We start from the raw sequence: 16527 nt of genomic DNA, 5'->3' as shown, positions 1-16527 counted from the left end.
AGGCCCTTTGCATTCTTGGCCCCTGCTCCTACAAGTGTCCTTCTGCCGGCTACTCCTGGGGCCTGCCACCCCCTTCTTGTCACTCCTCTCCTTTGAGGGGCTTCCTCTGATCTCCCAACAGTACTTCTCCAGCCTGGAACTTAGCCTGTTTCACATCCTGCAAAGCACGGGACAGTAACTGACATTTTGTTGTTGGCTTTTGTTTCCACGAGGCTGGAGGGGACTTGAAGGTGAAGAATTTGTCCCACCCTGTGTCACTGTGGCATGAAGCCATGAGAAGTGCCTGCTGCCCACCTGGAGCGAGATGTGAACTGCTGTCCAGGTGACCCGAGGTCAGTGGCTCATTCTCATTTGTTAGAGGGTGGGGCGATGCCCACATCTGTCCTATGGGGTGAAGAGAGCAAGCAGCAAGAACGCTAGCCCTACCCTCCTCCATCTCTCCTGGCTTCAAGAGAACCGGAGGCTGAACACGGACACAAAAGCCTGCTTGCTGACCTTCCCATGCCGGCATTCAGACCTCCCACCTTCTGGGACCCTGCCTCCGGATCCTGGAGAGAGGCAGGGCCATCTCCCCATTGGCCCACTTTAGATTTGGCTGGTGGAGGTGTGGGGGAGGGCCAGGGAGAAGCCCAGCAGAGGCCCTGCAAGTAAAAGCCCAAGTGGGGGGCCATCTGTGTGTCACCATGGGTGACCCAGGCTCCAGGTCATTCACCCCCTTGCCAGCCCCCCCTTGCCTCACCCGAACACCCTGGGGAGCCCTGTTCCGTGGCTCCGGGAACTGTCCTGGGGGATGCCTCACAGGGGAGTTAAGAGTGTTTACCTGTCCACCCCCTGTAAGAGACCCTCTAGAGCCTCTGTAAAGCCTGCCTCATGTGCCCTGCCTGGGAGGGTGTCCTTGAAGGTCCAGGCCTCCGGGCTCTTGCCTGACACAGATCTGCACACAAATGAGCAGGAGCTCACCCTGAACAGGAGGGCAAGCCTGGGAGCACACAACTAGCATCCCACCTCCGGGGTTCCAATAGACGTCCTGTGTATTGGACAACAGACAGACGTGATTAGGGCCAGGAGAGAAGATCCTCAGGCTAGTCTGACGGGCCAAGGACCTTCCTGGCAGGGTGGGCAGCTCTCACCCCTTGGTTCAGCACGTGGCAAATGGGCCAGCCACAAGGGAGTGTGGACACAGGAAGACTCACACCAGCTGGAGCTCCCTCCCTCAGGCCAGGGGCAGAAAGTTGAAGCTGGGCAAGGGGCTGAGACACTTGGTTTTTTCCCTGAAGCTGGGGGGGGGGGGGGGGTGGGAGTGGGAGTGGGTGAGAGTTTGAGGACAAGAGAGGGAGGTAAGGGGAGGTAAAGAGCAGAGCAGAGCAGAACCCAGCTGGCCCGCGGCCGCCCTCTGCCGGGCACACGGGCTCACTGCAGCCAGCAAGAAGGCCGGCCCCTGGGAACAGATGGCAGAAACAAGGTCCTGACAAAGCAAACTTTATTGTGGCCCCGAGGTTGGAGCTTTTCCCTCCAGGTCCTGCTGAAACTCGAGAGTTGGAGGTGAGGGCCTCTTGTGTCGCCCCCAGCAGCTCCATCCCATTCAGACTCAGGTGGAGAGAGGCTGGGTTGGGGGAACCTGGGGAATGCGCAGAGGAAGGCCACCCCACATGTGCTCTAGCTGGCTCTCCCGCAGTCCCTGCAGCCAGGCCATCCCTGGCTCCTCATTTCTTGAATCCGGGCTTTTTAGGTTTGAGTGTGGGTTTGGCCTATGGAGAGAAGGGAGGGCGCCAGTGTCCCACTCCCTCCCTCTGTCGCCCCCCCCCCCCCCCCCCCCCGCCGGACCAGCCCCTTCTTCTGGTACTCACCTTTTTCACAGGACTCTTTTCTTTAAGCCTGGGTCTGGAGTTGGGTGGGGTGGGGCAAGGAGAGGGGATGTGGGTGGGAAGAAGAGCGTGCTCAGCCTGACACCAGTAGCCCAGACCCTCTTAGTGCCCACACTGAAAGCAGGGGGCTGTGACCTGGAGAATTGGAAGCTGCTGAATTCACCTCTCCACCTGTCACCTACCGGGAACCACTCTGACTCTTATTTTAAACAAGATGTTTTTTCTTCTCAGGCTTCCATCTGCTTTCTTTTATTTATCACAAATGGGTCTTTTTCATTATAAAAGTAATGTTTAACTATGTTGCACAATATATAGCAAATAGAGATTAAATTACTTATTTTCTTTATTTCCCCACCAGTATTAACATTTTGGTGTGTTTCCTTTCAGGGCTTTTTGCTTTGTTTTCTTCTAAAAACATGTGAAATAACATGAAAATGACTTAATATCCTGTTTTTTAAAAATTCAATAAACACTTTCCAGGATGCTATATTCTTCATAGGTCACATTCCATTGGGGAAATGTGACATGGCTTATTCAAATACTACATTGGTCAACATTTGGAATGCTTCCATTTTTTACTATTACTTGAATAATGCGTATCTCAGTGCCTATCATTTTACCCATATTTTGGATGGGATCCTTTGGAAGGAATTGGCGTAAGTGGAATTAGGTCAAAAGGTAAGAATACCTTAATGCTTTCCCCAGAGGCTGTGGCAGTAGGCTCCTACCCATGTGCACACATCCCAGGCCCTTCCTAGCCCCACATACCCCCACTACAAGATCGCGGCCGAGTTAATAGAGGGAAAGAGTTACCTCACGGCCTCCTCTTCCTTTTCCACCTTTTTTTTCTGGGAACCAAGCACAAGCGGTATGGGGCGGGTTAGGGCCCTGCCCAGGCTTTGGCACACTCAGGCACCCAGCACGCCGCAGGCCTGGCCCAGGCTTCTGAGGAGCCTCTGGGGGTCCCTGCCCTCACCTTGGCAACGCTTGTCTGCTTCTGGGACGCCAGCCTCTTGACTTGTTTAAGAGGGGTCTCCTCCTCTAGGGACACATCTACGTCGTCGTCGTTGTCGTCCTCAACCTCACCGCTGTCACCTTCCTCCTCCTCCTCCTCCTCCTCCTCCTCTTCCTCCCAGGACAGGTCTGCAGTGTCTGCGGTGCATGGAAGGGGGCAGGGCCGCGGAGCTCTGGGTCTCTGCCTGGCTCCCGTCCCGCCATGGGTCTTGCCATCAGAGCTGCCCTGGGGAAGCCAGCACCTGCCACCTCCTCTAGACCCTTTCTGGCCTCTCTGACAAAGTGGAGGCTCGGGTGGGGTGAGAGGTCCGGAACACTGGAGAGCCGGGGTGGCGGGGGAGGGCAGGGGAAGTGGCCCGCTGTGGCTGGGAAGGAGTCAGAGGAGGGGAGGGTGGGCAGAGGGTGCCAGCGAAGGGAGCAGCTAAGGAATGCAGACCTCATCCTAAGGGAAGTAGAGCCTGCCAGCGTCTTGGGGTAGGACAGTGCCCTGATGACAGTGCCCCCGCACAGAGGAGGCTAGGCAGAGAGTCGGCGGCACAGCGGCTTGCTGGGGTCCGTACTGCCCCTCCAGCGACGCGCCTCACAGCAGCTAACATTCTCCGTGCGGGTAGTACGAGGCACCCCGCAAACTGCTTTTTCCTGAATATCCCGTTTATTCCTCCCAACTGCTCTTTGGAGATGAAACCAAGTATACCCCCACCCTGGTGTTACAGGCAAGGGGACTGAGGCCCACAGAGGCAGGGAGGTAAAGGAGGACTTCCAGTCCAGACTACTGGCAATCATGTTGCCTTTGGGGACTTTCGCTAATAACTCAAGAATCCCTCCAGCTTTGGAGTGCCGGTTCCCCCTTTGGCCCTGTGCTAGGCACTGCACTCTGAGACCTTCCCCAGGTCCAAGCTCCGACTTACCGTAAAGTTCCTGGCCACTGAGGAACACAGGTCCAGAGCCAGCCCGGAGCTGGAAAGTGACTGGAGGAGAAAGCTCCAGTCCCATCAGGACGACCTGCAGGGGGAGGGATGCAGGGGCAGGAGCAGAGAAGATGGGCTCACTCACCCCTGGAGGCTGCCTGGGGGCTGCTCTCTGGCAGAAACACTCAGAATTGATTCCCCAAACCCCAACTACACACACTTCAGGTTCTCTGGGCCTCACTGTGTCATCAGCCCCTTCCTGTTGAGGTGGATTCTGTCGGAGAAGAATGTGAATCTGATAACCCCACTCTTGTTAAAGATCCCAGACAGGCTTCCAAGCTGAGGGGCAGCTGTTCAGTAGAGAAGTGTGATTGCCACCGACTGAACTGTATCCCCCAAATTCTTATGTGAAGCCCTAACCTCCAGTGTGAGGCTATCTGGAGGTGGGGCCTTTGAGAGGCAATTAGGATTAGATGAGGTCATGAGAGCTGGGCCCTCATGATGGGATGAGTGCCCTTGTAAAGGAGGCCAGAGGCTTCCCTCTGTCTCTCTCTGCCGTGTGAGGACAGAGAGAGAGCAAGCGGCCATCTGCAAGCCAGGAAGAGGGTCCCTCCCCATATCCGACCTTGCTGGCACCCTGGTCTCAGACGTTCAGAACTGTGACAAAATAAATGCCCCTCACTCTATGGTATTTTGTTATGGCGGCCCACTCGAATAAGACATGAGTCAAGTGAGAAAAGCAGACACAAAGTGGTATGTACAGTACTAGTACTGTGTGGATATACATATGAATAAAGTTAGACTTCTCTTAAGTGTGAACCATAATTTTCAGTGGACAGTAAGATATTTCCTTTCCTTATACTTCTCCAAACTTTCCAAATTTTCTGGAGTATCAATGATGATACTCCCATTTATTGACTGCCTACCGTGTGCCAGGCCCTATGCTAAGCATTTTACCGGCTTTATTCATCGAACCCCTCATGACAATCCCATGATGGAGGTGCCTTGACTTTACAGAGAAGAGAACTGAGGCGTAGGGAGATTAATTTAGAGTTTTGGGCTCAGAGAGGAAGGAGATAAGCGAAAACTGAAACTCTGCAGCCATCAACACCCAGAAATGCTGGATACAATATACTCCAATGTTTTCATTGCATGGCTGAATAGTAAGACAGAAGAGGTCCCATGCACCAGAAACGAAGGGACAGCGTGGCAAGCACAGGTGCTATAAGCAGCTGAGGGGGAGATGTGCCTGAAAACAACTCTGGCCTTGAGTTTAAGATCTTATTTATTTATTTGCCAGAGAGAGCGAGCGAGCCAGGCAGAGGGAGAAGCAGGGTCCCCACTGAACAAGGAGCCCAATGCAGGACTTGATCCCAGGACCCTGGGATCATGACCTGAGCCCAAGGCAGACGCTTAACCAACTGAGCCACCCAGGCATCCCGTGGCCTTAGGTTTTAACACACACTCATGGACAGGGGACAGGAGACAGGGCCTGGGTTCAAAAGAGGAACACTGTCACGGAGCCCGCTGAATGGAGGCTAGGACCCTCTAAGGGTTGCACCTCAGTAAAAAGCTCCAGGGTCAGGGAGAGGCTAGGGGACTGCAGAATTCCAAACCCACCTACTAGGAACTCCCCCTCCCCCCACTACTGAAGGAAGGGAATGCAAGGGGGATAAATAAGTCTCCTGTGAGAACCCAAAAACCCATGGCTGTACCTCTCACCCACACAAAGTTTGAATTCACTTGGTGAGTACTGCCAAGTCCAGAAACTTGTATAAAATCCCAGACTGGTGACATTCCTGGGCAAATGGCAGACACAAACACAAAACTGTTCTCTTGGGATACTGTCAATTTTTTTCACATGGAATTCTTTCAGAGAAAAAAACAAGACCCTGAAGACAGCTCCTCATCTAAAAATCACAAAAAACATACAAGACACAATCCTGCTAGAGTGAGCAGAAGAAAACAAAATGACCACAGACCAGCACAAGCAAGAACCTGAGATAAAAGAATAACAATCTAAACAATTGTGAAATTAGATTGATGAAAATCAAATAAACAAAAGTAGGAACTGTAAGAACAGGTATTAGGAGAAATAAAAAGAACCAAATGCAGCTTCTAGACTGAACAAAGGGTTAAAAAGCAGAATAAGCCAGCTAAAACAAGGATCAGGAAACTGGAATCATACTGTGAAGAAACTGCCCAGTACTCAGCACAGAGAGACAGATGAACAAAATATGAAAGAGAAGCTGAGAGGTATGGAGGACAGAATGAGCAGATCCAACATGCATCTCATCACAATAAGGGACTAGGAGCAATGGAGTCAATACGCCAAGTGATAACCAAGAGCTTCTAGAAACCATCAAGGACACAGATCCTCACATCCAGGAAACCTAAGTTCTGAACAGATGAATAAAAATAAATGTACACCTGAACATCCCATAGTGAAATGGTGGCTAGCAAAAACAAAGAGGTTATCTTAAAATAAACCAAAGAGGAAAGACAGATTTCCAAAAAAGGAACAATAACCAGACAGACTGAAGGTTTTGACAGCAACGTCAAAAACCAGAAGAATAGAATGACATCTTCAAAATTTTGAGGGAAACTACCTCTCTATGTAGAATTATACACAGCCAAACTATCATGAAGGAATGAGGGTAAAATAAAGATATTTCCAGGCAAAGCCCAAGTAAGTTCACTACTCCCAGACCTACTCAATGAGGTGTCAAAAAGATGACAATTACTGGTGCAGCCACTCTGGAAAATAGCATGGAGTTTCCTCCTATTCCTTAAAAACAGTATGGAGGTACCCTACGACCCAGCAATTGCACTACTAGGTATTTATCCAAAGGATACAAACATAGTGATCTGAAGGAGCACATGCACCCCAATGTTTATAGCAGCAATGTCCACAATTGCCAAAATATGGAAGGAGCCCATATGTCCATTGACAGATGAATGGATAAAGAAGAGGTGGTATAGAGAGGGAGACAAACCATAAGAGACCCACAATCTTAGGAAACAAACTGAGCGTTGCTGGAGGGGAGAGGGGTGGGGGGATGGGGTAACTGGGTGATGGACAATGGGGAGGGTATGTGTTGTAATGAGCACTGGGTGTCGTGTAAGACTGATGAATCACAGACCCGTACCCCTGAAACAAATAATATAGTTAATTAATTGAATTTAAATTAAAAAAACAAAACAAAAAGAAGAGGTGGTATACACACACACACACACACACACACGCGAATATTACTCAGCCATCAAAAAGCATGAAATCTTGCCATTTGCAACAACGTGGATGGAACTAGAGGGTGTTATGCTAAGTGAAGTAAGTCCATCAGAGGAAGACAAATACCTTATGATTTCACGCATATGTGGAACTTGAGAAACAAAACATGAACAAAGGGGAAGGGAAGGAAAAATGAGATAAAACAGAGAGGGAGGCAAACCATAAGAGACTCTTAACTCCAGGAAACCGAGGATTGCTGGAGGGAACAGGCATGGGGGCATGCAGTAACTGGGTGATGGGCCTTAAGGAGGGCATGTGATGTGATGAGCACTTGTTATATACAACTGATGAATCACTAAATTCTACCCCTGAAACTAAGACTACACTATATGTTAACTAAATTGAATTTAAAGAAATTTTTTTTAAAAAGAGGACAATTACATGGAAAAGGAAGAAGTGGATACAAGCAGCAGTGGTGAGCAAGCAACTTGGTCAACAAAGAAAAATCCAAGCAAGCATTACTGTAAAACAAAATCATACTAGTATTGACTAGTATTGAGTGGGTTTAAAACAAGCTGAAGCTAAGACACTGCATGATAACAGGTAAGTTAAGAAGAGGGTAAATAGGGCGCCTGGGTGGCTCAGTTGGTTAAGCGACTGCCTTCGGCTCAGGTCATGATCCTGGAGTCCCGGGATCGAGTCCCGCATCGGGCTCCCTGCTCGGCAGGGAGTCTGCTTCTCCCTCTGACCCTCCACCCTCTCATGCTCTCTGTCATTCTCTCTCTCAATAAATAAATAAAAAAATCTTAAAAAAAAAATAAGAAGAGGGTAAATAGAAAATCTTCCTTGATTGTTTGGGGGGAGGAATAAAATATTAATTTTAGACTAATCATGCATGATTGTTAAAAAATTAAGAACTAATAAAAATCAGAATGAGATTCAACAGCTTCCAAATCAATAGAAAAGGGGAAAAGAAACCTTAACCTAATAAAAGACAGAAAAAGAAAAAAGAAAAACAAAACATGAAAAAGCAAGCAATATAAAATCACAAAGTACATATTACAAATAAATCCAAGTATATTAGCATCACAGTAAACATAAACAGACTATATTGGCCAGATAGATGAACATAAAACGTAGCTATTTACTGCTTGTAAGATACATGCCTAAAACATAAGCACATAGAAATGTTGAAGAAAAGATATGGAAGCATACCTAGCAGGTGTGGCAGAGGCTTCTCAAGGCTACTGCAATATCCATTCTTCCCTTTTTCAATCATAGCAGTGTCCTGATACTATTCAAATACTGTACCCACCAAAGACTGTATTCCTCAGTTTCCCGTGTAGTTGGCTGTGATCATGTTACTAATTTCCGGACCAATGAGCTGTAAGCAGAATTTGGTGGGTGGTGCTTGTGTGAAGACTCCTTAAGAGGTAGACAGAGAACTGAGAAAAGCCCCTTTGGTCTCCCCCTGTTTCTTCTCGCCTATTACCCTAAATGCAGAAGTGAGAGGTGGAGTTGCAGCAGTCTTCTTGGACTATAAGATGATCTTGAGGATGGAAGTTTTGAACCAAGGAGAGAAGAAAGAGAAGAGAAGCCCGGGTCTTTGGTGACCATCGAGCCATCTTACCAGCCTTGTACTGCCTATCTCTGGATGTCTTCTATCCAAGACAGAAATGAATCTTGAATGTGTTTGAGTCCCTGTAGTTGGGTCTCTGTTACTGCAAACATAACTATTTAAAACAAAAATGAAGCTAGTTGTATTTGTTAGGATTAGGTTTGCTAACAAGCAGCAGAAAACTCAATGCCAGTGGCTTATACAACATAGAAGCTTGTTTCTTTGTCACATAAACTCAATCTGGATATAAGCAGTCAGCTGTGGGTATACTGCTCTTCAATCATCAGGGATGCAGGCTCTTCCTATTGTGTTACTTCGCCATCTTTAATATATGCTTCCACCTTCCGGTCCAAGATGGCTGCTCACATTCTAGCCATCACATCCATATTCCAGCCAGCAGGATGGAGGAAGGGATAAAAATGGTCACATGATCTCTCTTTAAGGACACTTTACCACTTCTGCTTACATTCCATTGGCCAGAACTTCATGGCCTTGCCTTATTCTCAGTAGCCTGTGGCCAGCTAAAAGTCATGAATTCCATTACTAAAGAATAAAGGAAAATGGATATTGAGAAAACTGGAAAACAAATTAATAGCAGATGATGTAAGCTTGAATTCAATAAGCATTTTTAGGGATGAAAAACTTATGTTGGTTTACCAGGAAGATAATTCTGTAAATCATATGCACCAACAACGTAGTCTAAACATGCATAGACTATAGCTACAGTATCAAGACTGTGTGGTATTGGAAGGAGAGACACAAAGATCAATAAAACAGAAGACCTAGAAATAGACCCACACAGACATGTGCGACTGATTATTGACGAAGGTGCATGATTGGTTAAAGGGAGGAGGACAGCTTGTTCAATGAATGTGCTGGAGCAACTGCACGTCCAGAGGCAAAGAGATGAAGCTTGACCTAAACCCCACAACTTCTACCACAGTTACCTCTACACAGATTGTGGACTTAAATGCAAAATGTGAAACTATAAGACTTTTGGACAAAAAAAACATAGAAAGTCTTTGTGACCTTGGAGCAGGCAAAGAGTTCTTAGACTTAACAGCAAAAGTCATAAAAGGAAAACTGGTAAGATGGGCCTCATCAAAATTAAACATTTTTATTCCAAAAAAGTTCATTGGAAAGGGATAAAAAAACAACTCACAGACTGGGGAGGAAATATTTGCAAACCATAGGCTTGACAAAGGACTAGTGTCTAGAATCTATAGAGAATTAGCAAAACCCAACAGTAACAAAACAATCCAAGTTAAAAATGGGCAAAAGACATGAACAGACATTTTACTGAATACACAGATGGCAAACAGACACATGACAAGACGTTTAGCGTCATTCGCCATTAGGGAAATGCAACTTAAAAGCACTAGGAGATATCGAGACACATTTTAGAATGGCTAAAAACAGAAATAGTGACAACATTAAATGTTGGTGAGGATGCAGAAGAAGGCATCACCCATGCATTACTGGTAAAAATGTAAACGGCACAGCCACTTTAGAAAACACTTTGGCGAGACGCCTGGGTGGCTCAGTCAGTTAAGAGTCTGCCTTCAGCTCAGGTCATGATCCCAGGGTCCTGGGATCGAGTCCCGCATCGGGCTCCCTGCTCCGCGGGGAGCCTGCTTCTCCCTCTGCCTCTGCCTCTCTATCTCTCATGAATAAATAAATAAAATCTTTAAAAAAAAAGAAAAAGAAAAAGAAAACACTTTGGCATTTTAATAAAGTAAGCAGGAAACCACCATATGACCCAGCAATTGTACTCTTGGGAATTTATCCCAGAGAAAGGAAAAGTTATACTTACATAAAATTTTTTACACAAATGTTCATAGCAGCCCCAAAGTAGAATCAGCTCAGTGTTTCCACAGCTGAGTGGTTGAACTGTGGTACAGTGAGACCATGGAATACTGCTCAGCAATAAAAAGAATACACAAAACATTTTGGACGAAACTCCAGGAGATTATGCTGAGGGGAAAAAAAAAAAAAAACTGTTCCAAAAAAGTTACATATGTATGATACTATTTCTAGAACAAAATTTTAGAAATGGAGAATAGGTTGGTGTTGCCAGAGGTTAGGGATAGAACAAGAGGCAGAAGGGAGGTGGGTGTGGTTATAAAAGGGTATTTTGAAGGATCCCTGTTGTCTCCCTGCCCCATTGGTGCTAAATATATGAACTTAGGTGATGAAGTTGTATTGAACAAGATGACTCGATTGTATCAATGTCAATATCCTCATTTCAATGTTATATTACAGTTTTGCAAAATGTTACTTGGGGAAAACTGGGCAAATATATAGGGATCTCTCTATTATTTCTTACAGCTATATGTAAATCTACAATTATCTAAAAATTTTAATTGAAAAATAAACATATATAAAGCAAATAATAAAATTATAAGAGGAATCCACTGAAAATCCACAATCATAATTGGTAATTTTAACACAAATCATTTTGGTAATTGATAGATCAGGGAGACAAAATAGGTAGGTTTGAACACAATTAATAAACTTGTAATTGGACTCCCCAAGAGAGAAGTGGGGAGCAGAAAAAAATATTTGCAGAATAATGGCCAAAAAATTTCTAAATTTTTTTTTTAAGATTTTATTTATTTATTTGACAGAGAGAGACACAGCGAGAGAGGTAAGACAAGCAGGGGGAGTGGGAGAAGCAGGCTCCCCGCTGAGCAGGGAGCCAACGCGGGGCTTGATCCCAGGACCCTGGGATCACGACCTGAGCCGAAGGCAGACACTTAACGACTCAGCCACCCAGGCGCCCCAAAATTTCTAAATTTGATGAAAACAATGAAACCACAGATTTAAGAAGTTCAATGAACCTCAAGGCATTTTATAAATTGTTCAAATCCAGTGATAAGGATAAAATCTTAATGCAGCCAGAGGGAAAAAAAAAAAAGACATTGCATAAAGAGGATTGAAGATAAGGATACTAGATTTCTCCAAATTATGCAAGCTAGAAGGTCAATGGAGCAATGTTATTAAGTGTTGAAGGCAAAAAAGTCAACCTAGAGTTCTACACAAAGGAATGAAGAGTACCAGAAATGGTAAACATAACGTTTTATTCTAATTTCTAATCTCTTTAAAATATAGATTGTCTAGGGTGCCTGGCTGGTTCAATCGGAAGAGTGTACAACTTTTGATCTTGGGGTTGTGAGTTCAAGCCCCATGTTGGGTGTAGAGGTTACTAAAATAATAAAAACTTAAGGGATGCCTGGGTGGCTCAGTCGGTTAAGCATCTGACTCTTGATCTCAGCTCAGGTCTTGATCTCAGGGTAGTGAATAAAGTATTAATAATGTAGTGTGGGATTTATAGCATATGTGGAAATAAAAGTTATTACAAGAATAGCACAAAGGAGGGGAAATGGGAAATGAAGTATACTATAGCAAGATTCTCATATCATTCATGAAGTGGTATAATATTATTTGAATACAGACTGTTGTAATTTAAAGATGCATCTATAGGGGCACCTGGGTGGCTCAGTTGGTTAAGTGACTGCCTTCGGCTCAGGTCATGATCCCAGAGTCCTGGGATCGAGCCCCACATCGGGCTCCCTGCTCCGCGGGAAGCCTGCTTCTCTCTCTCCCACTCCCCCTGCTTGTGTTCCCTGTCTCTCTCTCTCTGTCAATTAAATAAATAAATAAAATCTTAAAAAAAAAAAAGATGCATCTATAAATTCTAGAGCAACCACTAAAAAAAATAATAGAGATGAGGTATATCTAAGAAACCAATAGTGGAGATGAAAATGTAATCATAAAGACCACTTAGTTAACCCAAAAGGCGGCCAGAAAAAAAAGAAAGGAACACAGATAGGACAAATAGGAAAGCCAATAGCAAGACAATAGGTTAAAATCCAACCTTGTTGATAATTATTTTAAATATTAACAATCCAAATACTCTAATTAAAAGGCAGGGATGACCAGATTGGCTAAATAAGGAAGACTCAATTATACGGTATCTAAAGAGAACCTACTTTATAGAGAGATATAGAAGTTAAAAGTAAAATGACAAAATAAAAAAAAAATAGGAAAAATATAGCACATAAACACTAATCAAAAGGGAGCTAGATGTTCTAAATTAATCAGACCAAGTAGACTTCAGAATATTTACCCCAGATAAAGAGGGACATTTCATAATAAAGGGATCAATTAACCAAGAAGATATAGTAATCCTAGAAGTATATGTGCCTAATAAAATAACTTCAAAATACATGAAGTAAAAACTGATAATTGATAGGAGAAATAGGCAAAAGCATAATTATTGTTGAAGTCTTCAACAGTCCTTTCTCAGTAACAGATCAAGTAGCAGAAAATGAATAAGGATACAGAAGACTCCAACAAAATTACCAACCAACTTGATATAATTGACAGTAATAAAACAATACATCCAACCATAGAACACACATTCTTTGAGCATTAAGGAAATATTCACCAAACTAGACCATATTATGGGTCACAAAAGTCAGAACACAGGACTGAAATTATATAGAGTATTTTCTCAGACCACAATGAGACAGATTTAGAAATCAATGCGAGAATCTTAGAAAAACACACATATTTCTAAATACCCCAGGGGCTAAAGAAAACTATAAAATAATTTAAATGGAATGAAGATGAAAACTGTACTTATCAACATTTGTGGGATGAAGTCAGAAAGGTGCTTAGAAGAAAATCATAGCATGAAATGTTTGTATCAGAAAAAGACCAAAGGTCTAAAAAAAAAAAGTAAGATTCTGCTTTAAAAAACTAGAAAAAGAGCAAATTAAAATCCAAATAGAAGAAAGGAAATAAAGAACAGAGATCAATAAAACACAAAAGTGGGTAAACAATAGAGAAAAGTTGAGACCAAAAGCGGGTTCCTGAAAAGATGGATAAAAATATTAAACCTGTAACCAGACTGTACAAGGAAATGGGAGAGAAGACACAAATTACCATTATCAGGAACAAAAGAATAGAGTTTACTAGAGTTTACAGAAAAGGAAGGGAATATTATGGACAACTCTATGCCAATGAATTTGACAACTTGAACAAAATTGAAAAATTCCTTGAAAGACATAAAGCTCTCTTAAGAAAAAACAACCCAAATTGTCCTAAATCTATTAAGGAAATTTAAGTTGTAGTTAACCAGATTGCTTCACACTTGAGTTCTACCAAAACATTTAAGAAAAAAATACCAAAGTTACATGAACTGTTTCAGAAAACAGAAAAGAGTATCTTCCTATTCATTTTATAAGGCCAGCATTGCCCTAATACTAAAACCAGACAGAAACAAGAAATGACAAGAAAACAGCAGTCCAATGTTGCTCATAAATACAGACACAAATATCTTTTTTTTTTTTAAAGATTTTAAGCAATCTCTATACCCAACATGGGGCCCAAAATCACAACCCTGAGATCAAGAGTGGCATGAGCCAGGTAGGCACCCCAACATGAATATCCTTTTTTTTTTTTTAAGATTTTATTTATTTATTTGACAGACAGAGACACAGCGAGAGAGGGAACACAAGCAGGGGGAGTGGGAGAGGAAGAAGTAGACTCCCCGCTGAGCAGGGAGCCCGATGCGGGGGCTCGATCCCAGGACCCTGGGATCATGACCTGAGCCGAAGGCAGACACTTAATGACTGAGCCACCCAGGCGCCCCTCAAGTCAGTGTTTTACTTGGTAAACATGTCTGAGACCATGCATCCCTGGCTGCTAAGCACCATGGCGGACAGGGCTAGAAAGGTAACAGCTTTATTTTGAGCAGGGGGCAAAGACAAGGCAGCACTTTATAGCTACATTGTAACTAGATCCTGCATCCAACATGAATATCCTTAATAAAATATTAGCAAATGGAATTCAGCAATATATAAAACTGTACATTCTTGGGATAAGTCCCATTCAATTATGATGTATTGTCCTTTTATGTATTGCTGGCTCATGCCACTCTTGATCTCGGGGGTGTGAGTTCGAGCCTCATGTTAGGCATGGAGCATACCCTAAAATTTAAAAACATTAAAAGAAATAAAATTTGAAAAATCAATAAATGTAATTTGCCATGTAACGGATAAAGGAAAAAATAACCTCAATAGATGCAGAAAAGAATTCTTGGACAAAACTCAACAACCATTCATGACAAAATATCTCAGGAAATTAGAAGGGAACATCTTCACCCTCATTTGGACATCTACAAAAGTCCTTCATCTGTCTTAACGGTAGAAGACTGGAAAAAAGCAAGGACAGACCTGCTGTTACTACTTTTATTTGGCATTATATTTGAGGTCCTCATCAGTGAAGGCCGGCAAGAAAAAGAAATGAAGGAAGTTAAACTACTTTATTCATAGATAACATGAATAAATCCATAACAAATTCTAAGGAATCAACAAAAAGGTGCTAGGACTTATATGCAAGTTTAGCAAGGTCAGATAATACAAAAACAATTATATAACTATACTACTACTGAACAGCAATAAAATGACATTTAAAAATACCATTTGCATACTTTTGCTTTCTTTTTTTTTTTTTTTTTTGTTAAGATTTTATTTATTTGACAGTGAGAGCTAGCGAGAGGGTGGGCGGGCAGAAGCAGGGGGTGTGGCAGGCAGAGGGAGAGGGAGAAGGAGAAGGAGACTCCCTGTGGAGCAGGAAGCCCTCATAGGGCTCGATCCTGGGACCCCGAGATCATGACCTGAGTGGAAAGCAGATGCTGAACTGAGTCACCCAGGGGCCCCTCTTTTTCTCTTTTTAGAGATTTTATTTTTTAAAACATTTTTTTAAAGATTTTATTTATTTATTTGAGAGAGAGCACAAGAGTGCACGCAGGAGCAAGTTCGAGCACGGAGGGGCAGAGGGGGAGGATCTGAGAATATGAAGCAGACTCCACACTGAGCCTAGAGCCGGATGCAGGCTTGATCCCATGAATGTGAGATCATGACCTGAGCTGAAACCAGGAGTGGACACTTAACTGACTGAGCCACCCAGGTGCCTCACCATTTGCATACTTTATACTGTATACAAAAATGAACTCGGGCGCCTGGGTGGCTCAGTTGGTTAAGCGACTGCCTTCGGCTCAGGTCATGATCCTGGAGTCCCGGGATCGAGTCCCACATCGGGCTCCCTGCTCGGCGGGGAGTCTGCTTCTCCCTCTGACCCTCTTCCCTCTCGTGCTCTCTGTCTCTCATTCTCTCTCTCTCAAATAAATAAATAAAATCCTTAAAAAAAAAAAATGAACTCAAAATGGATCAGAGACTTAACTATAAGAACTAAAACTATAAACCTCCTAGAAGAAAACATTGGAGCAAATTTTCATGACCTTGGATTAAGTGACAGTTTCTTAGATTCAACACTAGAAGGATAAGCAACAAGATAAAACATAAACTGGACTACATCAAAAGTAAAAACTTTTGTGCTGCAAATGATAGCATCAAGAAAGTGAGAAGACAACTCAGAAAATGGTAGAAAATATTTGCAAGTCATCTGATAAGGGGCTTGTATGCAGAGTATATAAAAACTGATACGATTTAAAGAAGACAAATATTAAAATATCAAACTCAAGTGCAATTTTAAAAAATGAATAAACACCTGAATAGACAATGCTCCAAAAAATATATACAAATGACCAATAAAAACACGAAGAGAGGCTCAACATCATAAGTCATTAGGTAAAGCAAATCAAAACCACATTGGGGGCACCTGGGTGGCTCAGTAGGTCAAGCATCCTTCGACTCTTAATTTCAGCTCAGGTTATGATTTTGGGGTCCTGGGATCAAGCCCCATGTTGGGCTCCATGCTCAGTGTGGAGTCTGCTTGTCCTTCTCCCTCTGCTCCTTCCTCTGCTCGCTCTCTCAAATAAATAAATAAATAAATAAATAAATAAATAAATAAATAAATAAA

The 16527-nt window shown here is 43.6% G+C and overlaps 1 protein-coding gene and 1 non-coding gene across 2 annotated transcripts in view; both read right to left on the bottom strand.

The window, feature by feature from the left end:
- Window positions 1-1494: 1494 nt before the first annotated feature.
- NPM2 (nucleophosmin/nucleoplasmin 2) overlaps window positions 1495-16527 on the bottom strand; it is a 21229-nt gene continuing 6196 nt past the window's right edge. The window contains exons 5-9 of the mRNA XM_021698911.1: window positions 3788-3881; window positions 2842-3017; window positions 2679-2713; window positions 1848-1881; window positions 1495-1748 (exon numbers count right to left, since the gene is read on the bottom strand). Of these exons, the coding sequence (XP_021554586.1) occupies window positions 1704-1748; window positions 1848-1881; window positions 2679-2713; window positions 2842-3017; window positions 3788-3881 (384 nt within the window). The 3' untranslated portion in view covers window positions 1495-1703. The remainder of the gene's footprint in view (window positions 1749-1847; window positions 1882-2678; window positions 2714-2841; window positions 3018-3787; window positions 3882-16527) is intronic.
- On the bottom strand, window positions 14323-14453 carry LOC123324225. The gene has a single exon (XR_006539705.1). It is a non-coding gene; the product is annotated as a small nucleolar RNA SNORA63 (small nucleolar RNA).

The sequence above is a fragment of the Neomonachus schauinslandi genome, chromosome 2, assembly GCF_002201575.2.
Source record: "Neomonachus schauinslandi chromosome 2, ASM220157v2, whole genome shotgun sequence".
NCBI classification, from domain to species: Eukaryota; Metazoa; Chordata; class Mammalia; order Carnivora; family Phocidae; genus Neomonachus; species Neomonachus schauinslandi.
Note: the sequence above shows the minus strand (reverse complement) of the source record. Positions and strands in the feature narration are given on the sequence as shown.